This window comes from Bos mutus, chromosome 10 (assembly GCF_027580195.1).
Source record: "Bos mutus isolate GX-2022 chromosome 10, NWIPB_WYAK_1.1, whole genome shotgun sequence".
In the NCBI taxonomy this organism is placed as follows: Eukaryota; Metazoa; Chordata; class Mammalia; order Artiodactyla; family Bovidae; genus Bos; species Bos mutus.
In genome coordinates this window covers 19,742,948-19,770,295 of record NC_091626.1, presented here as the reverse complement: position 1 = coordinate 19,770,295, position 27,348 = coordinate 19,742,948, and the positions used below count along the sequence as shown (strand labels likewise).

General features: G+C 40.7%; 1 protein-coding gene across 1 annotated transcript in view; it reads right to left on the bottom strand.

The window, feature by feature from the left end:
* REC114 (REC114 meiotic recombination protein) overlaps positions 1-27,348 on the bottom strand; it is a 118,681-nt gene that overhangs the window by 18,642 nt on the left and 72,691 nt on the right. The window contains exon 3 of the mRNA XM_070377405.1: positions 4,954-5,037. Coding sequence (XP_070233506.1) covers positions 4,954-5,037 — 84 coding nt within the window. The remainder of the gene's footprint in view (positions 1-4,953; positions 5,038-27,348) is intronic.

Genomic DNA, 27,348 nt, shown 5'->3' with positions numbered 1-27,348 from the left:
TGTGGAAAATTCTGAAAGAGTTGGGAATACCAGACCACGTTGCCTGCCTCCTGAGAAACCTGTACACAGGTCAAGAGGCAACAGTTAGAACCAGACATGGAACAGCTGGTTCAAAATAGGGAAAGGAGTACGCCAAGGCTGTATATTATCACCCTGCTTATTTAACTTATATGCAGAGTACATCATGTGAAATACTGGGCTGAATGAATCACAAGCTGGAATCAAGATTTCCAGGAGAAATATCAATAATCTCAGATATGCAGATGACACCACCTTAATGGCAGAAAGCAAAGAGGAACTAAAGAGCCACTTGAAGGTGAGAGAGGAGAGCAAAAAAGCTGGCTTGAAACTCAACATTCAAAAAACGAGGATCATGGCACCCAGTCCCATCACTTCACAGCAAACAGGTGCAGAAAAAATGCAAACAGTGATAGACTTAATTTTCTTGGGTTCCAAAATCACTGCAGATGGTGACTGCAGCCATGAAGTTAAAAGATGCTTGTTCCTTGGAGGAAAAGCTATGACAGAACTAGACAGTGTATTAAAAAGTAGAGACATCAGACATCACTTTGCCGACACAGGCCCACATAGTTGAAGCTATGGTTTTTCCAATAGTCATGTACAGATGTGAGAGTTGGGCCATAAAGAATGCTGAGCACCAAAAAATTGATGCTTTCGAACTGTGGTGCTGGGGGAGACTCTTATGAGTCCCTTGGATAGCAAGCAGATCAAACCATCAATCCTAGAGGAAATCAACCCTGAATATTCATTTGAAGGGCTGATGTTGAAGCTGAATCTCAATACTTTGGCCACCTGATGAAAAGAGCCAACTCACTGGAAAAGACCCTAATGCTAGGAAAGATTGAGGGCATGAGGAAAAGGGTGTGAAAGAGGATGAGATAGATAGTTGGATGGCATCAACTCAATGGACATGAGTTTGGGCAAACTCCAGGAGATAGTAAAGGACAGGGAAGCCTGACGTCCATGGGGTCACAAAGAGTTGGACACAACTTAGTGACTGAAGAACAACAACAAAAGTGGTGACTTATATGTTAAAGTGTTCCCACTCTCCTTCAAAATACTTAATTTCAAGTTCTTACAACTAATAGAAAATTTCTTGAAGAAACAAACGTTAAGGATTAGTGTTTGTCTCTATACACTAATCTTCATGTACACACAAGAAAATGAGGCTTCACCTTCTGGGAAGCATTGGGCCCATTAAATACTGACTCACAAAGTGTGAATGGCATCTCCATGCAGAGATCTTAAGCTGCAGGCTCTGTAGCTAATGTTACAGGGTATCAGCAACATGAAGACATGGGCCCAGTCGGTACCACGTAGGAAGACAGCCGAGGAGATGTGAGAATCCTCACAAACATGGCCATGTCTTCCTGCTGGTTTTAGATTCACCCAGATCTGTAAGAAGTTCCCCATCATCACTAGCACCCCAACTGGAGCAGTTTATCCCACCACTAGCAGTGAATTCCTCTAAGTAGAAATTGGAGGTGGGGGAGTATGGAAAAAGGACTTCAACATTTTCTTTGATCCTTTGCTTTGAAACCAAGGGGTGATACTTAAGGCTGAGGCCAGAGAAAACCATGAAAATATTCTTCAGTGAGTTATTGGAGGTGAGTCACAACAGTGGTTTACAATTATTCCTTTGAATCAGTCTTTTCACATAAGGAATTACATGTCGACTGTTAGCCAATCAGCCAAGATCATTTTGATTACAATTACTGAAAAAAAAAGAAGCCCATGTTACAAGTAGGCAGATCTTTTACAATCTACTTATTTCAGCCAAAGAGAAAAGAAACATCATCTTTATTGCCCCTTGAATTTAAGTTATGTTAAATTTCTGTTAAAGGAACAAACATTTTATTTCTAAATATTTCTATTTATCAATTTACAGAAAAATGTTTGTTTTGCAATACTTGTTTAACTACAAGTTATCCAAGTCAAGAAACAAAAAAGTTGTGTACCCTTTGCCAAATAAGGCAAAAATCACAGTGTGTTGGCTCAGTATTAATATATCAAAGGATTAAAAAAAGTGAAACAAATAATGATTTTGATAGGAGTTAAAATTTAATATGTAATCCTGATAAAAGTTTTAGTAAATAAACTATAGTTGAAGGAGTATCTCCCTAACATGGTAAAGAATATCCAGTCAACAGCCAGAAATGTTCTTAATGTCTACACACTTGTTCCCATTCAAGTCAGCAAGATGTCAAGGATGACTGTGTAACTGTCAAATTACAGTGTTCTGGAAGGTCTAGATAATCCAGTAAGGTGAGAAAAGTATGGGAAGAAAATTATCATTGTTTGCAGATTATAAAATTACTTTCCTAGAAATTAAATTACCAGAGCTAATAGCAGTTTAGTAAGGAGGCTAAATTTAAAATAATTCAGAAAAAATCTAGTACTAGGCAGCTAGAAATATCTTTGGATAAAGAATACCATTCCAATAACAACAGGCAAAAGGATCCTAAACTTGAATATTTAAAAATCTACATATAAAGTATATGGTATATACATCAATAATCACTTTTCAAATTATATAACTACACAAAATACATGCATTTAACATGTAATCTCTATACACAGAGAGTAAAGACTTTGAAGAGAAAAATTAGGCAAAAGCAGTAGACGGTGATTCACAGAAGAAATACAGATGGTTGGCTAACAAACACACAAAAAAATATTCATTCTCAGTAGTTACCAAAGAAATGAAAATTAAAGGAAGATGCTCATTTTTGCTTATCAAATTAGAAATTAGTTTTTAAATTTAAATTATATCACCCTGTTGGAGAGGATTTGGACAAATAGGCATTTTTACAGATGTCAGTGCTGTAGAAACAGGAACAACCTATTTGGAGGGCACATTTACGAAATACACATTCATACTTCTAGTACTTTTATCTCAAAAACTCTGTAAATAAATCCTAATGAAAATCAAAACATTTTTACAATAGTGAAAAATCAGGAATTTGTTAACCGATTCATGGTGCACCCAAACAATACAAATACTAGGTAGTCACGGAAAATCATGTTTCAAAGACTAAGAAATGCCTTGGTATAATGTTCCAGATACAATGTTAAGTGAGGAAAGCAGGATACAAAGCCCTCTGTATACCACAATCCCCAAATTATAAATTATCTATATGGCAGACACTGTTCACTGCCATGAGGCAATCCATACCAGAGGCTGGAAAAGCCAAACATTCATTGGCTAATCTTGGCAGATCGGGATGACCACATTACGCTGTTCTGGTCCCTGAGACAGAAGCAGACATCTTTCAGGGACCATGGGAGGTAGAGCGCCTTACAGGGAAGTCTATGCTTTCCTTATAAAAGGGATAGATGAAGCTGGTTTCCCACGAATGAAATACGACAGCTCTAGTAGCCATTTTGAAAATGTGAAGGCAAGGCCAAGGGAGCTGCAAAGGCGTTGACTCTGGCACAGCAGAGCTGCTGAGCCAACTGCCAGCAACTGCCTGCTTCTGGCTTTTCTATTTAGTGAAAAAAATAACCCTTTATTTTGTGGGGTGGGGCCATTACACCTCGATTTTTGGTCACATGCATCTGAACATTATTCTTACTGATACGATATATATGCCTAGTAAAAACTTTAAAATGTTAATAATGATTATTTTTGAGCAGTCAAATTATTTTCCCCTTTACAGTTTTTTTTTTAAAAATTAATAACAAAAAAATTAAAACTCAAATATCAGACACGTGGCATAATATAGCTTTTTAGAAGACACATACATTCATTCAACATGACACCATCGATAGGAGACCAACGCGGGGTCCAGTTTTCTGACAGCTAGTTGGCTACTGGCCTATGTTGCATTCAGTCCCCTCACGTAAAATGAAAACGGGCTCCTGCGTGTTTTGAGTACGTGCTTCGGACCCCTTTGGCCGTCAGATGAAGCCAGAGGACCCCTACTCAGAAAAATGTTTTTAATCACATAAAATATATAAGTTCAAAGGAAACCAATTATACTGAAGTATACTTAATGTATCACACTATTAACACTAATTTATACTCTAATAAGATGTATGCTTCCTTATTAATATACTCAATAAAAAGATCCAGCAGCAGGACTAACCACCACCATAACACTGGGGTGTGATGAGCATAAATGACATTGAAGATTTCTGAAACAGCTAAAAAGTGATATGAAGACATTTGATTTCTACTGGTGCAAATGTGGTCTGATGCCAACAGGCATCGTTGAACGAAATTATAAATTTCAGTTAAAGGTCAGTGAAAATCCATGCAGTTCATGGACCCTCTGAATTCTCTGGGGATCCTCTGGAGTGGCTGGTGCTCTTGAAGACCTCTTTCAACTCTCAGTCTATGAGCCCAATAAAAATTAGGATCTTTTACCTGAACTTCAGTTATTATCTAGTCAGTGAATGTTAACAGATTGGTTTTTACAGTTATTTCTGAAAGAAAATAATACAGGTGATTAGTTTTCATGTTGCTTTCATAAGGATCATTCTTTATGTTTAATACAGCCAAGTAAGCAAATAAAAAGGAATTTTATTATTTAGTATTAAAGAGAGAAAAATGAAAAGACATTCAGTGAAGCATTTGAAAGCACACCCCCTTTGAAATCTAAATAGCAAGACAAACAATGATGTAACCCCACCTTCTCCCAATTTGTGCTGGGAGATGGAGAATGGTCGCAGAGCTCTGTCAGGCAGGTATTGACAGATCAATCACAGCCCTGGTTCTTCAGCAACATCCCCTTATGAACCATGCTTCTGCCTCTCGATAGTCCTTGTTTCATGTTTTGCTCAGAATGCAAACCTTTCTTAAACAAATGTGTTCTTCCCAGTACCATTTCACCTGCAAAGAGAAGCTCCTGCACCCACTCCAGTACTCACTTAGCAGATGAGAAGTGTATGAACAGTTGCTTAAAAACAGTTGGCCACACAGAATCTTACCTTTATGGTTGTTCCAAACAACAGACAATCCATGCGTCTTACAATCTTCAACCAGTTCTTGCTACCAATGAGTGAAAACCCCTCCTGAAACAATTAAGCAAAATTAGCAACAGAAGCAGAAGAGACATAAAGAATAGCTGTGATACCGCTCCTTCCTATTAGAAAGTTATCTATCTAGTTATTCTATAACTTAAGCACAATAGAAATGACTCAATATCAACTGCCAAGGATGGCCCTTCCAATGAGTCCCAGTATCTCAGTCCTCTTCCTGAGTCATGATCAACATTAACAGTCTCAGCCTGTATTGCTTTTCTTAACCTTTTCATATTGAAAATCAACAAACCATTAAAGATATTTGCTATAAAATACAATGTTACGCCTCTAGGATTTGGCAAAATACAAGTTTATAATTCCTGGAAGCCAAAGGTTTCCATTATACTAACTCATTAAGTTATCTGCCATATCCCCAACTATATAGTGAGATTTCTCTTCATGAGAATCTTATTTTCAGATTCCTATGTATGGAAAAATGGAAGCAGTTTGGTTTGGGATGCTGAATGTCTAGTTCTTCATTTCAATCTGAAAAAAAAAAAAAAAAGGCAGAGAGAGCAGTAGAGGGAGGGCACATAAATCTCAAGGGAGGGACAACTGCTGGATCCTAAAGGTGTAAAGATAGACTTTTCTGTAGCTTACTAATAATGTTGACTGTGGCCGCTCACGAGAAGTGCTTAGCGTTTAGTACTAACAACTCACTCGGGACGGGATAAACTGACAGCGTACAGAATCGAGCAACTGCATCTGCCTCACGGTGTTGGTCCACCACAGCCAGAGGGGGCGCTGGAGGGACGTGGGAGGTCCACAGCTCTTTATAAAAAAGTTTTCTGAACTCTCATCAAATCTCTCTTCCTAGATTTGAATATGATGAAAGCTACAACCTGCAAAGAAATTTTTTGTTCAGGAAAACTGTGGGTTAATTCCTTGACTTTTTTTTTTTAAAGGAGAAAAAAAAAGACCATTCTAAAATGTTGATTCTAAGAATTCTATTATTAATAGGAGTCTTTTTTTTTTAATGAAAAAACAAGTCAGGCAAACCGTTTGTGATTTCTTTTTAAAACTCTCTCAGAAGCAGCAAAAAGAAACATATTCATTATTACCCCAACATGTAGAAACTGCTGTTTAAAATGGAAGTATGTGGGAAACGTGCACACACGCATTGCTAGGAGGAGTGCAAACTGGTACAGCCTTATGGAGGGCAACATGGTGTTATCAGAACTATGGATGCTTTTACTCTTCAACTCAGCAACCTCTGCTGGACTGAGGATTCCCTTCACAGATCAACTTGCACATACGAAGTGATGCATGGATGGGGTTAAGCATCTCCATATTTTTAATGGTAAAAGATTGGAAACAACTCAAGTATACATCAACAGTGGACTGGTTAAATAAAGTATGACACTCTATGCAATGAGATACTAAACAACTGTAAAAAACATGATGTCCTACATCAGTGCTGTCCAGTAGAAGTATAATTTGAACCACTTATGTAATTTTAAACTACTAGCTACATTTTAAAGGCATAAATAAACTGGTAAAATTTTAGTATTTAATTTAATACATCAAAATACAGTAGGAAGTGGCAACCTACTCCAGTACTCTTGGCTTGGAGAATCCCATGGACAGAGGAGCCTGGTGGGCTACAGTTCATGGGGTCATAAAAGAGTCAGACATGACTGAGCGACTAATATATCAAAACATGATCAAACACTGTAAAACATTATTAAGATAGTTTATGTTCTCTTTTTTTTTGGTACTAAGTCTCTGAAATCCAGTGGGGTCGCACAGAGTCGGACACGACCGAAACAACTTAGCAGTAGCAGCAGCAACAGTGGGATTCACACTTATACCACAGCTCAGCTGAGATGCTGTATTTTAAATGGTTAACGTGAAATGCAGTCCTACCAAATCAACAGAGTTTAGTGGGATAATATTTTACAGTGCTTTAATTTTTAAACTTAAATTTTAAATAAAAGTTAAAATTCTGTTTTTCAGTTGCACCAGTCACATTTCAAGTGTTCAGTAGCCACAGATGGCTTACAGCTCCCTTCCCAGTCTTTATGTGTTGATCTGTGAGGTACACTGTTCTGCTGGAAAGCAAGCTACAGAACAGTGTTCATGATGTGATATCTTTGTATAAGGAAAGGAGGGAACATACAAGGTATACTCTTATTATTTGCGTGCATTTACATTTTAAAAGGGCTTCCCTGGTGACTCAGTGGTAAAGAATCTGCCTGCCTGCAGGAGTCTGGATCTGATCCCTCAGTCAGGGAGAAGGAAGTGGCAACCTACTGCAGTATTCGTACCTGGAAAACTCCAGGGGCAGCGAAGGCTGGCGAGCTACCATCCACGGGAACGCAAAAGAGTCAGTCACAGCTTAGCGACTGAACAATAACAATAACATTTTACAAACTGGAAGGATGAGTACACAAGAGACTAATACAAATCATTATCTGTAGGGAGTGAGAGTGAACAGTACGGCCGGGGCAGAGGTTGAAGTGAGATTTTTTACTATTTATCTTTTTATACTGTTTTGATTTTTCAACCACATTAAGCCTCATATGCATGCATGTGGGAATATTTGGGTAAACAAGAATTCCCATTCCAATATGGCATAAACTCAAGGAAGAGAAGAAAGCAGGACCTAAATAAATCCATCTATGGGAACTCTGTACTATCTTTACAACTATTCTGCAAATCCAAAGCTATTCTAGAATAAAAAGTTTATTAGAAAATAAATGAGCGGGCCCTGGCCCTGGCCTGACTTCCTCTAGTCCTCTGACTTCCTACCTCTAGGCCACTGTGGGTCCCCAGAGACTTCACTTGGCTAGCTCACACATCCCTCCATGTCAGCTCGGCCAGACTGGGAGTTTTCTCCACAGACACTGCCATTCCCATATGCGGCTGCCTCCACGTATGGCATCACACATCCCAGTCAGCCACCACCCTGAGTGATCAACCTGGCATCCCACTGGGCTCCTTTCCTCACTGCTCCCTCAACACCAGTCAGTGCCCAGGTCTCGGAGAGCCAATCTCCAAACAGCCTTCTCATCCCACCACCCTCCCAGCGTACACCGTCCCTGCTGCATCAGGCTGCTCCTCACGCACTGATTTTGTTGTAGAGCTTGTTCCTGAAGTGGCCTTCCTTTTTCACTGGTCTTTCAAAACCCCACTTTATCCCAACCAAACCCCACAAGGCAAAGCTGGCTGACCTCTCAGAATTCTATGCTCTCTCAGGATCTTGTACTTACCATGCTATATTGTAATTAGTTACATTTCTTTGTCCCTGATAAGAATGAGGAGGAATCCCTAGGCAGTGCAAGGCAGGTTCTAGAATGTGTCTTATTACCCCTTGAATCCTTGGGAACTATCACAATGTTTAGCAAATGTCACTAGATTAGCTCCTGCAGCCCCTCAGTCCAGGACTCTGGAGTGGCTGTGCCGGAACAGGTATGGCCTTCCTCCCTGACAACACCTTTGAGATGAGCCATTTTATGGCTCTTACTCTTCCGCTTAGCCAAACCACCCTTCCACAGAACTTCACACACCTCTTCCCTCTGCTTCCTCTCCCTGACTTTTTACCTAGTTAACCTCTAACCACTGTTCACTTCACCCTAACCCAAATCTCGGCTGGGCCACCCTAGGACGCTTTCCAATAGCACCGTACTGTTTCTTTCATAGCATTTATCAGTTTGTGTGTGTGTGTGTTGATTGTTCGACATCTATTTTTTCACTAGACTATTAGCCCAGACAGGCAGGGGCTACGTTTGTTCTACTTACTATTATTCATACAATGGGCAACCTTGGTGGCTCAGTGGTAAAGAATATGCCTGCCAAGGCAGGAGACTTGTGTTCAATCCCTGGGTCGGGAAGATCCCCTGGAGAAGAAAATGGCAACCCACTCCAGTATTCCTGCCTGGAGAATCCCATGGACAGAGGAGCCTGGAGGGTCACAGTCCATGGGGTTGCAAAGAATCAGACATGACTTAGTAACTAAACAGTGACAACAACAATACACTCATTATAATCTTTGACACGTAGAAGATGATTCAGCAAGTTTTAGTGAATGAAAGAATGAAATTTCATGAAAATCAACAAAATATTTCATGCGATGTAATTTCTTGGGAATGAGATCCACAAATTTATTACCTGTCCAATGATGCAGAACATCTTGCTTTTTTTTTTTAAACACTTCATCTTATTCAAGATTCAAAAAGGGCTTTTTCATTCTAATGTTTTGGGATTTAGTAAAAAGAAGTCTGTATACCTAACCACTTGTCATTCATACATTCCTACATTTTAATAGTTGATCTCCTTATCTCTGAAAATCCCCCTCTTGGAATCTCCTTGAAGGAGACGGCTCCTCTGTGCCACCTCTTCTAACCTTCTCAGGTAAGTGACTTGCTCTGTGCTCCCGCAGCACACGGCACCTGCTGCTACTGAAACACACCCCGTGTCTGAGCTCCTGCTACGGCCAGCCACTGTGCTAGGGTTTAACAGAGACACAGAGGCTGCCCAAAAGGAAGGGAGAATGCATCACACTCACCCAGGGAGCTCGCCTGGGATGCTGTCCCCCCACCAGCCAAAGGAATCCACTGTTAACTGATGAGTCTGCCAAATGCCCTGCAAGTGCTGGGGTAGAAAAATGGTTTGGAATTGATAATGGGAAGGAAGAGAAGTGGAATACTCTAGGAAATACCAAATTTATTATAAGACAAAAAGAACAGAAGCCAATATCAAGAACTTGAGTCTAGGATAGAGGAGTGTGGAAGCTTAGAGGAGTGAGACTTTCTAGTGAAGAATGGTCAGCAGTCAGGTGATGTCCAGGGATAGCATAAAAACAAGGGCTAAAAATCTGCACTGAAATCAGCGGTCAGGAGGTGCTGTGCAAGGTAATGTCTGTGTACCTGTCTGTCATTCTGTCCCTCCCCTTCTAGTTCCCCTTTTATCTAAAACTCCAAAGAACATTCATCTTTGTATCTTGCATATCTGTTGAATAATCAAAGAATGCCAATCGCTGACACCCCCTATTTCCTCCAATCATACTTTGACCCATCCCCTCATGCTGTCCAGCTCTGCAGTCTCCTTGAGGTGCAGTGGCCAGAACACCACACGACTCCAAGGTGGGGGTTACACCACACTTTATATAAAGAGAGCCTCAGGCTTTGACTTTCACGTATTATAAATTATAAACTTCATTTCCAGATTTTAGTTATCCATGTTCTCCTTGGTCCCTGTCATTATAAGTAAGAGTTACAAGTATTATAAAGATAAACCAAAATGATCACAATAAACTGTGGAAAATTCTGAAAGAGATGAGAATACCAGACCACCTGACCTGCCTCTTGAGAAACCTATATGCAGGTCAGGAAGCAACAATTAGAACTGGACATGGAACAACAGACTGGTTCCAAACAGGAAAAGGAGTACGTCAAGGCTGTATATTGTCTGTCACCCTGCTTATTTAACTTATATGCAGGGTACATCATGAGAAACGCTGGGCTGGATGAAGCACAAGCTGGAATCAAGATTGCCAGGAGAAATATCAATAACCTCAGATATGCAGATGACACCACCCTTACGGCAGAAAGCGAAGAAGAACTAAAGAGCCTCTTGATGAAAGTGAAAGTGGAGAGTCAAAAAGTTGGCTTAAAGCTCAACATTCAGAAAACTAAGATCATGGCATCTGGTCCCATCACTTCATGGCAAATAGATGCGGAAACAGCGGAAACAGTAGCTGACTTTATTTTTCTGGGCTCCAAAATCAATGCAGATGGTGATTGCAGCCATGAAATTAAAATACGCTTGCTCCTTGGAAGGAAAGTTATGACCAACCTAGACAGCATATTAAAAAACAGAGACATTACTTTGCCAACAAAGGTCCGTCTAGTCAAGGCTATGGTTTTTCCAGTGGTCATGTATGGATGTGAGAGTTGGACTGTGAAGAAGGCTGAGTGCCGAAAAATTGATGCTTTTGAACTGTGGTGTTGGAGAAGACTCTTGAGAGTCCCTTGGACTGCAAAGAGGTCCAACGAGTCCATTCTGAAGGAGATCAGCCCTGGGATTTCTTTGGAAGGAATGATGCTAAAGCTGAAACTCCAGTACTTTGGCCACCTCATGCGAAGAGTTGACTCATTGGAAAAGACTCTGATGTTGGGAGGGATTGGGGGCAGGAGGAGAAGGGGACGACAGAGGATGAGATGGCTGGATGGCATCACTGACTTGATGGACGTGAGTCTGAGTGATCTCTGGGAGTTGGTGATGGACAGGGAGGCCTGGAGTGCTGTGATTCATGGGGTCGCAAAGAGTCGGACACAACTGAGCGACTGAACTGAACTGAACTGAACTTAGAAACCTCTCAGGTCTGACTTCACCTACTAGTTTGAGCAAGCAAGTCAAGAGGGTACCATAGTGGGCACTGGCATTTAGCTAGGTAAATTAGCTTTAAAACCATGCTGCTGCCGCTGCTGCTGCTAAGTCGCTTCAGTCGTGTCCAACTCTGTGTGACCCCATAGATGGCAGCCCACTAGGCTCCCCCGTCCCTGGGATTCTCCAGGCAAGAACACTGGAGTGGGCTGCCATTTCCTTCTCCAATGCATGAAAGTGAAAAGTGAAAGTGAAGTTGCTCAGTCCTGTCCGACTCTTAGCGACTCCATGGTAGATATGATTATAAGGGCGGAAAGAAAATACAGCATTTAACTTTTATGGAAATAACAAGAGAAAGTCCTCACATTTGCTACAAATATCCTGACTGAGAGGAAAAGAGCACAGGAGAATACGGTTACAAAAATAACTTGATGACTAAGCATTTGACAATTCACAATACAAGTGAGTGCCCAAGCCCAGGGTACCAAAAGGTACCATGAATGTGAAGCACTGAGGTGCCAGGTGACTTATTTGAAAAGGAGACTCTGACTTAACCATCATGATTGTTTTTCTGACTCACTTTCCTTGGAGCTCAGGGTTTGTGAGGTTCAAATTACACTGAAAGCAGGAAAGAAAATATCCATGATAAAGAAGCTGCTACAAAATATGAAGGTGATGTGCAGAATGAAGAAAGCAAGCAAAATAATTGGATTTTTTAATCTTAAAATGTCAATAATCACAACCAATAGCTATTTATTAAGCAAATAAAGAACAAAAAAGTACCAAAAAAATAATTTATAGTTGGTATAAGGATAGATTTTGATCTCAGATTTGAATATGGACTTTTTTCACTACATTTAGAAATACACAATATTGTACTTGGAGAAGAAATAGTTGTCTTACTTGGAAAGAACTACACCACACTTACCATGAAGATAAACACCTATCTCAGTTCAAACTAACACACCCATTCAATAACCTGCCTCAATTTAAAGTTATATTTTCCTGATTTGTAAGAGGTATTTAAACAATTTGGCTTTATGCTGAAATACAGGCTGTTTTGAAGGAGTAAGATAAATAAATATTAATGAATAATGTCAACAAAACAAAGACCACATTTTAGAATATTTAACATCTAGAAATCACAATATGCCGTGAAAAGTCACAATTTGTTCCAAAAATATTTATTAAGGGTCTAACGTGCCAGTTACGTACCAGATTCTACGATTCAAAGTCAAATAACACATGGCCCCCACCCCCAGGGACCAACAGTTTGAGGAAATCAATCAACGAACCATTCAGCAGGAATAGCCAAAACAGACGCGGCAAGTTCATGTTTCTGCAGAAGCACAGAGAAGAGGCCTTAGATGATAAGGTCCAGAGGAGATAACCCCTTAAGCGATTCTTAAGAGACTTATATTTTGAAATAATTTATTTTTAAGTTTGCAAAATAGATTTTCCAACATTTATGACAGTACAGAAAACAGTATAATAAACCACCACGCACCCATCTTCCAGTCACAATTTTCATAATATGGTCAATCTTATTTCACAGCTCTGTAATATCATCACATGTCTTTATCACTATTCATGTTTCTGACTTTATTTTACACTGCTTCATTTTTTTTGAATAGGGGTCCAATTATGATCTACATACTATGACGATTAATATGTCTTGTAAGTCTGGTAAACTACTGATTCTTTCTTTCATCTCTTTTTTCTCCTTACTTTTCTTTTTTTTGAAGAAACTGGGTCATTAATCCTCTAAATGAGAGATCAGCCGGGTTGTTTTATTTTTCTTACTGTAAAGGGCCAGTGAGTAAATATTTTAGGTTTTGTGGAATCTGTAGTCTCTGTTACAAGTATTTACGTCCACGGCTGCCCTCTGTAGCATGAGAACAGCCACAGCTGATGAGCATGACGGTGTTTCAACAAAACTTTATTTGTGGACATGGGATTTGAATTTCATATAATTTTCACATCTTGCACAATATTATTGTTTTTTTCCAACCAGTTACATAATGTAGAAACTGTTATCTCACAAGTCTTACACACAAAAAAAAACAGGCAGTGAGGCAGGTCTGTCCCATGGGCCATACTTTGCTGATCCCTACTCTAGAGTTATCCTTGCTAACTTTTGTAATTGTATCCTTATTGTTTTTTAGTATATACCTCTGTCTCATAATTATAGACTGGTAATCAGATCAAGAAGCTTGATCAGTTCAGGTTTGATATTTTCCCTTAGATTTTGTACCTACTTCCTACGTGGTCATGAGTGATTCCATAGAAATGTCTTTTTGGCCTTTTTTGGTGAAGTTAGCAGCCATTGATCATTTCTGCCAAGACCCACTGATTTCATCAGTGGTGGCAAAACAATGTTTTAGTTTTTTCATTCTTTTTTTTTCTTTTTAAAATATCTTTATTTTTGGTTTTGGCTGTGCGGGGTCTTGGTGGCTACGTGCAGGCTTTCTCTAGTTGCAGTGAGCGGGGCTACTCTCTGGTTGCAGTGTGCGGGCTTCTCACTGCGGTGGCTCCTCTTGGTGCAGAACACAGGCTCTAGGGTGCACAGGCTCAGGAGTTGTTGCACACAGGCTCAGTTGCCTCATGGCATGTGGGATCCTTCAGGACCAGGGGTCAAACCGGTGTTCCCCTCCACTGCAAGGCAAATTCTTAACCACTGGACCACCAGGGAAGCCCCTCATTCATTCTTCATTTATGAGCTAAAATACATCTATAAAGAGAAAGTGTTTCATCAACTACTTTGTTTCTTTAGGTAAAAATAGGAAACAGGATAAATGCTTGATTTTTTTCTTATATTTGCCAGCTTTCAAAATAATGAGGTGGTTCCCTAGTACTTCCCTGGTGACTCAGACAGTAAAGCGTCTACCCACAACGTGGGAGACCTGGGTTCAAACCCTGTGTCAGGAAGATCCCCTGGAGAAGGCAATGGCACCCCACTCCAGTACTCTTGCCTGGAAAATCCCATGGATGGAGGAGCCTGGTAGGCTGCAGGCCATGGGGTCGCAAAGAGTCGGACGCGACTGAGCGACTTCACTTCGCTTCCCTAGTACACTCCAATGATGACAATGAGGTATTTTTTTTGAATTATCATTTGAAACTCACAAATTAAAATGTATTTGCTGTTTCAATCCATTGAAGTTATTGATCCTCTTTGGTTAGTGAGAACCTTCTCAAGTTGACTTCTGAATTCTGAAAAGCCTTTACTAATCTCAAGGCAGCAGAAGCTCAGCTGATTCCTTGTTTCTTCCTGTACGGAAGATGAAATCACACAGGTCTTCAGCTGTCTGTGATTTAGCCTCATATACTCATATTCTGAGGGTCAAAGAAATGCCTCATCTTCTGGTTGTGTTGTAGATGTCATGCATGGTAACTGGCTTTGTCTTCCTATTTCATTCATTTTTATGGAGAGATCTGAGAAGATTCAGGGCTTCCATGGTGGTTCAGGTGGTAAATAATCTGCTTGCAACGCAGGAGACCTAGGTTCGATCCCTGGGTCGGGAAGATTCCCCTGGAGAAGGGAATGGCTACCCACTCTAGTATTCTTGCCTGGAAAACGCCACGGACAGAAGAGCCTGGTGGGCTACACAGTCCATGGGGTCACAAAGAGTTGGACACAACTAAGCGACTAACACTTTGAGAAGATTCAAAAGCTATGATGCCATTTCTGGCCAAGAAGGAATATGAGAGTCAAAAATTATACTTCTGTCATAAACAACTAGAAAGCTGGACAAACTACTGGCAACAACTGTGGTCAGACGATGGAAAGCAGGGAGTGCAGGACTGTGATACTTGATAAAAAGGTAACAAATGAAGTCAGCCCTAAACAAAGGGAGGGATATACCTTTTCTTAGACTAGATTATGACAGTGTTAAGATTTAACTCTCTCCAAGGTGACATACAGACTCGAGGAAATGCCAGGTAAAACCTTGTAGAAATTTATAGATCTGACTCTAAAATTCACATGAACACGCAAAAGACCTAGAATAAGCTGGAAAATGGCAGAATTGAAAGATTTACACAACTACTTTCAAGAGCAGTACAAAATTAGGGTAACCAAGACAGTATGGCTTTGGCATAAGAACAGGCATGTCATGTCACAGAGCAGACTCCAGAAACAGACCCTCACATACACGGGCAATTGATTTCAATAAAAGTACTACATTAGTTCAATGAAGAAAGTACAGTCTTTTAAACAAATGAAAATAAATAAATTCAAAAAAACCAAAAAATTAAAAATAGAACTCCCATATGATCCAGGAACCTCACTTCTGGGGAAAAAAAAAAAAGTGGTATTGGGACAACAAAATTATTCATATGGGGGAAAAAACCCTTGACCCTTAGCTCACACCATTTTAAAAAATTAACTGAAAATAAATTCAGGCCTAATAAATAAATGACAGGCAAAGATTTCTTTTATAGGACACAGAAAGTATGAACCATGAGGCAGCATTTCATAAACTGAACTGAAAAATTTAAATCTTTAGCTCTTCCAAAGACAATATTAAGAAGATGAAAAAGTAAGCCAAAAAGTAAGCCATAGTATGGGAGAAAATGTTCACAGTACATACATCAAATAAAGGTCTTGAAATTCAGAATATATATATTTTAAAAACCTCTGACAGAATATCCAGAGAAAAACCATAATTCAAAAAGACACCTACACCCCAGTTTTCACAGCAGCACTGTTCACAGTAGCCAGGACATGGAAGCAGCCTACATGTCCATCAGCAGAGGATACATACAGACACTGGGATATTACTCAGCCATAAAATGGTATGAAACTGGGCTATTTGTAGAGACATGAAGGAACCTAGAAAGTGTCATACAGAGTGAAGTAAGCCAGAAAGAGAAAAACAAATATATATTAACACATATATGTCAAATCTAGAAAATGGTATGCTGCTGCTGCTGCTAAGTCGCTTCAGTCGTGTCCGACTCTGTGAGACCCCACAGACAGCAGCCCACCAGGCTTCCCGTCCCTGGGATTCTCCAGGCAAGAACATTGGAGTGGGTTGCCATTTCCTTTTCCAATGCATGAAAGTGAAAAGTGAAAGTGAAGTCGCTCAGTCGTGTCCGACTCTTAGCTGCCCCATGGACTGCAGCCTACCAGGCTCCTCTGTCCATGGGATTTTCCAGACAAGAGTACTGGAGTGGGGTGCCATTGCCTTCTCCGAGAAAATGGTATAGATGATCTTATTTGCAAAGCAGAAACAGAGACACAGACGTAGAGAACAAATATATGGATATCAAGGGGGAGGAGGGGGTGGGAAGAACTGGGAGATTGAGACTTAACACATATGCACTACTGATACTCTGTATAAAATAACCAGTGAGAACAGACTGTCTAGCACAGGGAGCTCTACCTAATCTTCTGTGGGGGCCTGGATGGGAAGGAAGTCCAGCAGGGAGCAGATACATGTATACCTATGGTTGGTTCATTCTGCTGTACAGTAGAAACTAACACACACTGTAAAGCAACTATACTCCAAAAAAATTAATTAAAAAAAAAAACTTCTGACAACTCAATAGGTAAAAGGTAAAACTGATAAAAAGATAACAAATGAAGTGTTACCTTTTGATCATCCCAATACAAAAGAGGAGGTATTAATGGCTAATAAACACCTTAAAATATACTCAACATTCATTATCAGAGAAATGTCAATTAAAATCACAATGACATACCATCACAAACCCAACAGGTAAGCTAAAATTAAAAAGATTAACAATACCAAGTGTTGCCTAGGATAAGAAGCAGCTGGAATACTCATGCATTACTGGCCAGTTTATACTGGTACACAACTACTTTGGAAAACAATTTGGCAGTTCCTTATAAAGTATAAAACATACTTACCATACTATCCAGCAATTTCACTCTTAGGAATTTTCCCAGGGAAAAAGAAAATACATATCTACACAAAACCTTATACACTAAAAAAAAAAAAAAAGGAAACTTGTGCAGTAATGTTCATGATAGCTTTATTCATAAAAGCCTCAAATTAGAAACAACTCAAATGTCCAGGAACACTTAATTGGATAATCTATAGAATATTCATAAGATGGAATAAAACTATGCAATAAGAGAGAATGAGCTACAATAACATGGGTGAATCTCAAAAACATACTAAGTAAAAAAAGCCAGATGCCTAAGAGTTCGTATTATATGATTCTGATTATGTGAAACTCTAGAAAATACAAATTTAATCTGTATTTTCTACAGAAAGCAGATAGGTCAGTAATTACCTAGGATTAGATGTAGGGGATATTTACAGAAAAGTTTTCTCCTTTTAAGGGTCATAAAAATGTTCTACATACTGACTGTAGAGGTAGAAGTTATCCAAAGGCCTTTTACTGTATATAAGGGGAGGGGAGTCTATGCCGCTAACATCTTCCCAGGATCCTCGGCTGACTTCTGAAGGATAAGTCTAAATTACTGGATTAAGAAGAGGTAGTACAACACGAGCAAAGATAGAGGCAAGAAATAACTTAGGATTCAGCAAGTACAAACTGCTCCATGTATGGCTGAAGGGACGTGTGCATAGATAGCAACACTAGGAGAGGAGGCTGGGAAGACAGAGTCTTTGAAAGGGGCCTTTTCTGTTAGGTCAAAATGTTTATATCTACCAAAATGTCCACATAATTCTTCTAGTTTCTGTCAATGTGGTGAAATACACTGATTTTTTAAAATATTAAGCTATCCTTGCATTCTTGAAAAAACCTACTTTTGCCTGGTGCACTGGGATGACCCTGGGGGATGCGATGGGGAGGTGGGCGGGGGGTTCTGGATGGGGAACACATGTGCGCCCGTGGCTGATTCATGTCGATGTTTGGCAAAAACCACTACAATATTGTAAAGCAATTAGCCTCCAATTAAAATAAATTAATTTTAAAAAGAGAAAAAACCACTCCACTTTGTTGTAACATATTATCCTTTTTATGTATTCAATTTGCTGTTATATTAAAGACTTTTACATTCACAAAAAGGTCAGTAAGAGAGATTCTCCTATAATATATTTCTGTAAATTATTCTTCTGATATCTTTCTTATCAGAAAAATTAGGAACTTCTTTCTTCTTCTGTTGTCTGCAAGAGTTTGTACGAGACTAATATTGGTTCTTCCTTAAATGTCTGAAAGAATTCGCCAGACAAATTATGGACCTTGAGGTTTTCTTCATGGGAAGGTCTTAAATAATGGAATCTGTTTTCTTAATAAATATTGTATTACTTAAATTTTCTATTCTTTTTTCTATTCTATTCTGTTTTGGTAAGTTGTATTTTTCAAGAAATTTATACATTTCATCCAAACAACCAAACTGCATGATATAAAGATGTTAAAAGTATCTTTTAATTTCTTTAATGTTTAATGCTCTTCAAGTGGTATCCCCCTTTTCATTCTTAATATTACATTTTCTCTAGTTTTTAAAAAATCAGTCTTTGTTATGGCTCATCAATTTTGTTAATCTTTTCAAAGCACTTAGTTTTGGCTTTGTTGGTTATTTTTCTGTATTTGCTTTCTGATTCATTGATTTCTTTTTTGTTTCTTCCCTTCTGTTTTCTTTACATTTGATGTGCTATTTTTCCATCAATTTAAGCTCTAAGTTTAAATCACTGATTTTCAGTCTTTCATCTTTTCTTATCATGGAGATTAGATCAGATAAACAAAGTGCCTGAAGAACTATGGACAGAGGTTTGTGACATTGTACAGGAAGCAGTGATCAAGACGATCCCCGAGAAAAAGAAATGCAAAAAGCAAAATGGTTGTCTGAGGAGGCCTCACAAATAGCTGAGAAAAGAAGAAAAGTGAAAGGCAAAGGAGAAAAGGAAAGATATACTCATTTGAATGCAGAGTTCCAAAGAATAGCAAGAAGAGATAAGAAAGTGATCCTCAGTGATCCTCAGTGATCAATGCAAACAAATAGAGGAAACCAATAGAATGGGAAAGACTAGAGATCTCCTCAAGAAAATTAGATACCAAGGGAACATTTCATGCAAAGATGGGTACAATAAATGACAGAAATGGTATGGAACTAACAGAAGCAGAAGATATGAAGAAGAGGTGGCAAGAATACACAGAAGAACTATACAAAAAAGATCTTCATGACCCAGATAACCACGATGGTGTGATCACTTACCTAGAGCCAGACATACTGGAATGTGAAGTCAAGTGGGCCTTAGGAAACATCACTATGAACAAAGCTAGTGGAGGTGATGGAATTCCAGTTGAGCTATTTCAAATCCTAAAAGATGATGCTGTGAAAATGCTGCACTCAATATGCCAGCAAATCTGGAAAACTCAGCAATGGCCACAGGACTGGAAAATGTCAGTTTTCATTCCAATCCCAGAGAAAGGCAATGCCAAAGAAGGTTCAAACTACCGCATAATTGCACTCATCTCATACACTAGTAATAATGCTCAAAATTCTTCAGACTGGGCTTCAGCAATATGTGAACCGTGAACTTGCAGATGTTCAAGCTGGATTTAGAAAAGGCAGAGGAACCAGAGATCAAATTGCCAACACCTGCTGGATCATTGAAAAAGAAAGAGGGTTCCAGAAAAATATCTATTTCTGCTGTCTTGACTGTGTCAAAGCCTTTGACTGTGTGGATCACAACAAACTGTGGAAAATTCTTGAGATAGGAATACCAGACTACCTGACCTTCCTCCTAAGAAATTTGTATGCAGGTCAAGAAGCAACAGTTAGAACCGGACATGGAACAATGGACTGGTTCCAAACTGGGAAAGGAGCATATCAAGGCTGTATATTGTCACTCTGCTTATTTAACTTATATGCAGAATACATCATGCAAAATGCCGAGCTGGATGAAGCACAAGCTGGAATCAAGATTTCTGGGAGAAATATCAACAACCTCAAATATGCAGCAGAGAAGGTGATGGCACCCCACTCCAGTACTCTTGCCTGGAAAATCCCATGGATGGAGGAGCATGGTGGGCTGCAGTCCATGGGGGTCGCGAAGAGTCGGACACGACTAAGCAACTTCACTTTCACTTTTCACTTTCATGCACTGGAGAAGGAAATGGCAACCTACTCCAATGTTCTTGCCTGGAGAATCCCAGGGACGGGGGAGCCTGGTGGGCTGCCATCTATGGGGTCACACAGAGTTGGACAGGACTGAAGCGACAGCAGCAGCAGCAGGAGATATGCAGATGACACCACCCTTATGGCAGAAAGCAAAGAAGAACTAAAGAACCTCTTGATGAAATGAAAGAGGAGAGTGAAAAAGCTGGCTTAAAGCTCAACATTCAAAAAACAAAAATCATGGCATGTGGTTCCATCACTTCATGGCAAATAGATGAGGAAACAATGGAAACAGTGACAGACTTTATTTTCTTGGGCTCCAAAATGACTGCAGATGGTGACTGCAGCCATGAAATTAAAAGATGCTTGCTCCTTGGAAGAAAAGCTATGACCAACCAAGACAGCATAATAAAAAAGCAAAGATATTACCTTGCCAACAAAGGTCCATACAGTCAAAGCTATGGTTTCTCCAGTAGTCATGTATGGATGTGAGAGTTGGACTATATAGAAAGTTGAACGCCGAAGAATTGATGTTTTTGAACTGTGGTGCTGGAGAAGACTCTTGAGAGTCCTTTGGACAGAAAGGAGATCAAACAAGTCAATCCTAAGGGAAACAAGTCCTGAATATTCATTGGAAGGACTGATGCTGAAGCTGTAGCTCCCATACTTTGGTCACCTGATGTGAAGAACTGATGCTGGGAAAGATTTAAGGCAGTAGGAGAAAGGGATGGCATAGGATAAGATGGTTGGATGGCATCACTGAATCAGTGGACATGAGTCTGAGCAAGCTCCAGGTGTTGGTGATGGACAGGGAAGCCTGGCGTGCTGCAGTCCATGGGGTCACAGAGTTGCACAGGACTGAGCAACTGAACTAACTGACTAATCATGGAGAGTGGGGCCATAAAGAAGGCTGAGCGCTGAAGAACTAATGCTTTCAAACTGTAGTGCTAGAGAAGACTCTTGAGAGTCCCTTGGACAGCAAGGAGATCAAACCAGTCAATCCTAAAGGAAATCAATCCTGAATATTCGAAAAGCCGACTCACTGGAAAAGACCCTGAGGCTGGGAAAGATTTAAAGCAGGAGGAGAAGGGGATGACAGAGGGTGAGATGGTTGGATGACATCATCGACTCAATGGACATGAGTTTGAGCAAGCTCCAGGAGATAGTGAAGGACAGGGAAGCATGGTGTGCTGCATTCTATGGCGTCACAGAATCGGACATAACTGAGCGACTGAACAGCAATATAGTTTTATAATGACTACAAAATGTCCTCTAAGCACTCCTTAGAATAACAAATACTTGACTTTGGCACTTACATTACACATACTTTAAAATGTGCACTCCATCATTTTGGGTACAGTGTTGTATGTATGTTGATTAGGCAAGACTGTTCATTGGTTTATACTCTAGTGCTTACTGACTTTTGTCTGCTCTACTATTTGCTATTAAGAGAAGTATATTAAAATTTCCCACCAAGACTGGATTTGTCTACTTTTTCTTAAGTATTTTTTTTGTACGTTAAGAAATTTTTAATGTTTATCCCAGTCATTTACCTCTGCTAAGAAGACTTTCTTTATGCCTCGGCCCATCCCCAAAGAAATACTGACCCTCTGGGTCCCTATACCTCGAGCACACTGTTGCTGCGGCACACACCACTCTGTCCTACGCAGCTTTCAGCAAGGCCCATATGCACACTTGTATCTCTTAGCTCAAGAATAACAATCAAATGCTTGAAGAAGGTCAAAAGGTACAAATTTCCAGCTATGAAACAAGTCATGAAGATGTAACATATACCACGGTAACCATAGTTAACAATATTCTATAGTATGTTTGAAAGTTGCTAAGATAGTAGATCTTGAAAGTTCACATCAGAAGAAAAATAATTTAACTATGTAAGATGACAGATGCTTAACCAGATTTTTGTGGTGACCATTTCTCAGTGTATACAAACATCAAATCAGTACATCGTATACCTGAAACTAATAAAATGTTAATGCTGTTTATGCCTCAATAAAAGTAAAAATTTAAAAAGAGTGATATTCAGTAGGCATTTATCGCTGAATGAATAAAAATGTCCAATGACATAAAAGAAGTCATGGATGGATTTCTTATAAAGAAATATAATGATGAATTACAAACTCCCAGGAACTAGATTTGAAGTACTCTTTTCAAAAAGGTAGTTACAGATAACACATAACACAACTGAACTATGTAAGGCCAGGAAAATGAGGGTAAGTGGGTCATACAAATCTACCAAAGCCATTGCAAAGTGAAACGACCATCTGGTTCAGAGGTGTATCCAGCACAAAGTGGAACGAGGTGGTGGTGGAGGCGTGCCACGTGCAGCTGCTGATGAATCGATCCCCTAACATTTCCATGGCTTTGGCTATGTGCACCAATCCTTACTGCAAAATGTCCTTAAGATTTCTTAAGGAAATCTATGTAATTTGCTCAAACAGTCGATAAGTCTTTAAATTTTTTTAAATTGTGATAAAAAATACATAAAACCATCACAATCACTTTTAAGTGTGTGGTCAAGTGGTACCAAGCACACTCACACTGTTGTACAATGTATCCCCAGAACCGTCTCATCTTACAAAACTGAAATTCTGCACCCTTTAAACAATAGCTCCTCCTTTCCCCCTCCCCCGGAAAACCACCATTTCCCTTTCTGTCTCCATAAATTTGACTACCCTGAGGACCTCGAAGAAGTGGAGTCATATAGTGTTTGTCTTATTGGGACAGGCGTGTTTCACTTAGCATAATGTTTGAGATTCATTCCTGTTGTAGCATGTGCCAGACTTCCCTTCCTTTCTAAGGATGAATATTATTCCATTGTCAGATACACCACATTTTCGTTTATCCATTCATTTGTTGATGGATACATGGGTTGCTTCCACCTTCTGCCTATCTACTGTAAATAATGCTGATAAAACAGGGGTGCACAAATATCTCTGAGACTCCCTGCTCTCAATTCTTTCAGATATGTACCCAGAAGTGGAACTGCTGGGTCACGGGTTGTTGCTGTTGCTGCTGTTCAGTCGTTCAGTCCTGTCCGACTCTTGGCGACACCATGGGCTGCAGCACGCCAGGCTTCCCTGTCCTTCACCATCTCCCAGAGCTTGCTCAAACTCAACTCCATCAAGTCAGTAATATCATCCAACCACTTCATCCTCTGTCGTCTCCTTCTCCTCAATCTTTCCCAGCATTAGGGTCTTTTCTAATGAGTCAGCTCTTCAAATTAGGTGGCCAAAGTATTAGAGGTTCAGCTTCAGCATCAGTCCTTCCAATGAATATTCAGGACTGATTTCCTTTAGGATTGACTGGTTTGATCTCCTTGCAGTCCAAGGGGACTCTCAAGAGTCTTCTCCAAAACCATAGTGCAAAGGCATGAATTCTTTGGCGTTCAACCTTCTTTATGGTCCAACTCTCACATTCAGAAACGACTACTGGAAAAACCATAGCTTTGAATATACATACAGACCTTTGTCGGCAAAGTAGTGTCTCTGCTTTTTAATATGCTGTCTAGGTTTGTCATAGCTTTTCTTCAAGGAGCAAGCGTCTTTTAATTTCATGGTTGCAGTCACCATTTTACAACCCTACTAACAGTGCACCAGGGTCCCAATTTCTCCAAATCCTCATAAACATTATTTTCTGTTTGTTGTTTTATAGTGGTCATCCTGACTTACGTGAGGTGATTGTCCTCGTGGTTTTGATCTGCATTTCTCTAATGACTGGTGATATTAAGCATCTACTCAAATACTTGCTGAAGATTAGTTATTATTCAGCTTCCCAAATGGGCAGCAGTACATGGAGCAAAAATAATTACTTTTCTCTAGCCATAAGAATCAGACCCAGGGGCCCTTTCTATAAGTTATAGTAACAGAGAGATCTAGTCATCCTTTATGCCGAAAAGTTGCCTACAAAATACACTGCAGAAGCGGTCATTCCAATATATTGAGCCAAAGGCTTATTTTACAGTTGAAGTAGATGTCTATTGTTTCCACCTGCCCAGCATACCTTCTTCCTCCTTCAGCGAACAGATCTTGACCTTCCTTTGGGAAATCACTTTATAACCCATGTGATTCAGACAAGACTGACTTTCTTATCGGGCCCAGATCCAGGGGTGAGAGGTGACTCAGGCCTCACCTGTCAGCATATCTAATTGCTTCTGACCCAGGTGATTAGTTTATGGATAAGCCTGTGATATAAATGAGAAAAATCCAAGTAAACCCTGAGGTTGTTGCCAAAACTGGGAAGGAGGGATACTCTTTCCATTGGAATTGTAAGGGTTAAAAAAAAGGCCTTACGTTGCCAGGGACCACCAGGAGAAATCCTTCCTTAGAGGAAAGCAGAGCTGAGAGATAAAGATAGAGACACAGAAACACACATCTACACAGCTAATGATACTGTTGGAGCCCCTAGATTCAAGGTCCCAGGGGCCACTCCTATCCTTGGACATGAGAGTTCCACAGGGCAATAAGTCATTTTGTTTAAAGGAGATTGAGTTGGGTTTCTGTTATTTGCAACCCAAAGAATTTAATTAATACATGGATTAAAGCAAACATAATTTTCTTTTTAAGAGTTCAATTATCTATCCAGATTTCCCTGTCCAATTGTCACACCATTTTCAAAACTCCACATCTTCTTGTTTAACAACACACTAATTAACTCATTTTTAAAAATCTTACTCCTATTCAATGTCTTGGCAGTATTCACCATAGCTGACCCCCTCTTCCTTTTTGAAACACAACTGCCTTGGCTTCTATGACCCCACACTCTCCCAGCTTTCCTCCTATCCCTGACAGCTCCTTCTCTGCCACCTCCTTTGCTATCTTAATCTCCTCAACCTCCTCTTTCCATTGTTCATCTTTTTTTATCCCCTCCCCAGGATATTCTCACCACATCCACAGCCTCAATTACTATTTAAAAGTCTGTGATTCCCAAATCTTATCTCTAGTGCAGACCTCTCTATGACCTTCAAAGAACCCCTTTAACTGTTAAACAGCAAAGAGAATGTTTATGGAACTGACATCTCTGCTTGAGTGTCTCAAAGACACCTCAAATTCCGACTGTCCAGAACCAGAGCTGTAGTAATCACAAACACCCGCTGCCAGGCTGGCTCTCTTCTGGAGCCCCCTAACCAGAATGAAGGATGCCAGCTTCAGCTAAGCCAGAAACCTAGACGCTCCCCGTCACTTGCCTCTCTACCACTGCCATTTCCAACCTGCCACTAGTTACTGATTCTACTTTTAATATCTCCTTAATCAACCCACTGAATCAACTCCAATCATCTGAGTAAGGGCCACCATTTTCTTAATTTGTAACTAGCTTCCTAAAGTATCTTCTTGCTCATCCAGCCTTTTTGCTGCACAACTGTGAGATAATTTTCATTTAAAAAATCACAACTGTCACTCCCCTGTTTAAAATCCTTCAAAAATGTCCTCCTGTAATAGAGCAGGATGAGAACAGCCTTTAGCAGGCAGCCATTGCTGTGCCTCATTACTCTGCACCTGTTGCTAGGGAACAAGGTTTGCTCAGCCATTGCTCGGTGCCTCGGTGGGCCCCACCCACAAGCAACCAACCGTCAATGAGTACCTGTTAGTGTCCTGCTTGGCTACTGGTCAGCGCCAGAGAGGGCCCACAAGCAACCAATCGTCAATGAGTGCCTGTTGGTGTCCTGCTCGGCTACTGGTCAGCGCCACAGTGGGCCCCACCCACAAGCAACCAACCATCAATGAGTGCCTGTTAGTGTCCTGCTCAGCTACTGGTCAGCGACACAGTGGGCCCCACCCACAAGCAACCAACCATCAATGAGTGCCTGTTAGTGTCCTGCTCAGCTACTGGTCAGTGCCACAGTGGGCCCTGCCCACTGGCAACTGTCAATGAGGGACCACTGGGGAAGTGATTCAGTCAAGGCTTAGTGGTGTGGTGGTCATCAGGTGGAGAGTGAGGTAAGAGGCAGATTCCGGTCTTTTGCTGGAGGCCCCTACTGTTCACCCAGCCGTGGGCCAGTGGGTGAGTTGGAGGGCCCAGGGAACAGACTGGGACTATATCCTGCAGACCTCCAGAGCCCTCACTAAGGCCCTCCATTAGCCATGACCCAGGCCCTGAGGCAGAGAAGGCAATGGCACCCCACTCCAGTACTCTTGCTTGGAAAATCCCATGGACGGAGGAGCCTGGTAGGCTGCAGTCCATGGGGTCGCTAAGCAGACACGACTGAGCGACTTCACTTTCACTTTTCACTTTCATGCATTGGAGAAGGAAATGGCAACCCACTCCAGTGTTCTTGCCTGGAGAATCCCAGGGACGGGGGAGCCTGGTGGGCTGCCGTCTATGGGGTCTCACAGAGTCGAACACGACTGAAGTGACTTAGCATAGCATAGGCCCTGAGGAGCAGTGAACGTCTCATCCCTCTCTCTGCGACCTACCAGCAGTGGCCATCTGCCTGGGCTGCAGTCTATAATACCTGGGGTCTCCCATTTGTGCAGCCTGAGGAGAATGAGGGCCAGTCTGGGTTGGGTGCCTGGTTCCCTCAGGGACGACAGCTGGGCAGGATGTGGGAACCTGGACCTGAAGGAGCTGCCAACTGAGCTCTGCCTCCCCTTCGTCAGGACCAGGACCTTGGAGGGTGAAAGCTGTGCCTTGGGACTTTACCCTTTCTCGTCAGGACAGAGAATAACATTCATCTGGTAGAGGTTTACAGGAACATTGTTACCCGACCATGACCTGACCTCAAGAAGTCTGCAACAACCAATCACGCCTCTCCCTCACCTTTTGCTTTGAAAGGAGCTTGCTGAAAGCTTTCAGTAACTTTGGGGTTCTTAGGGCATGAGCACTCATCTCCTTGTAGGAATCTTCCTCTGTTCCAAACTCTAACATTTAGTATTGATGGGCCTCATGGTGCGTCAGGCACACAG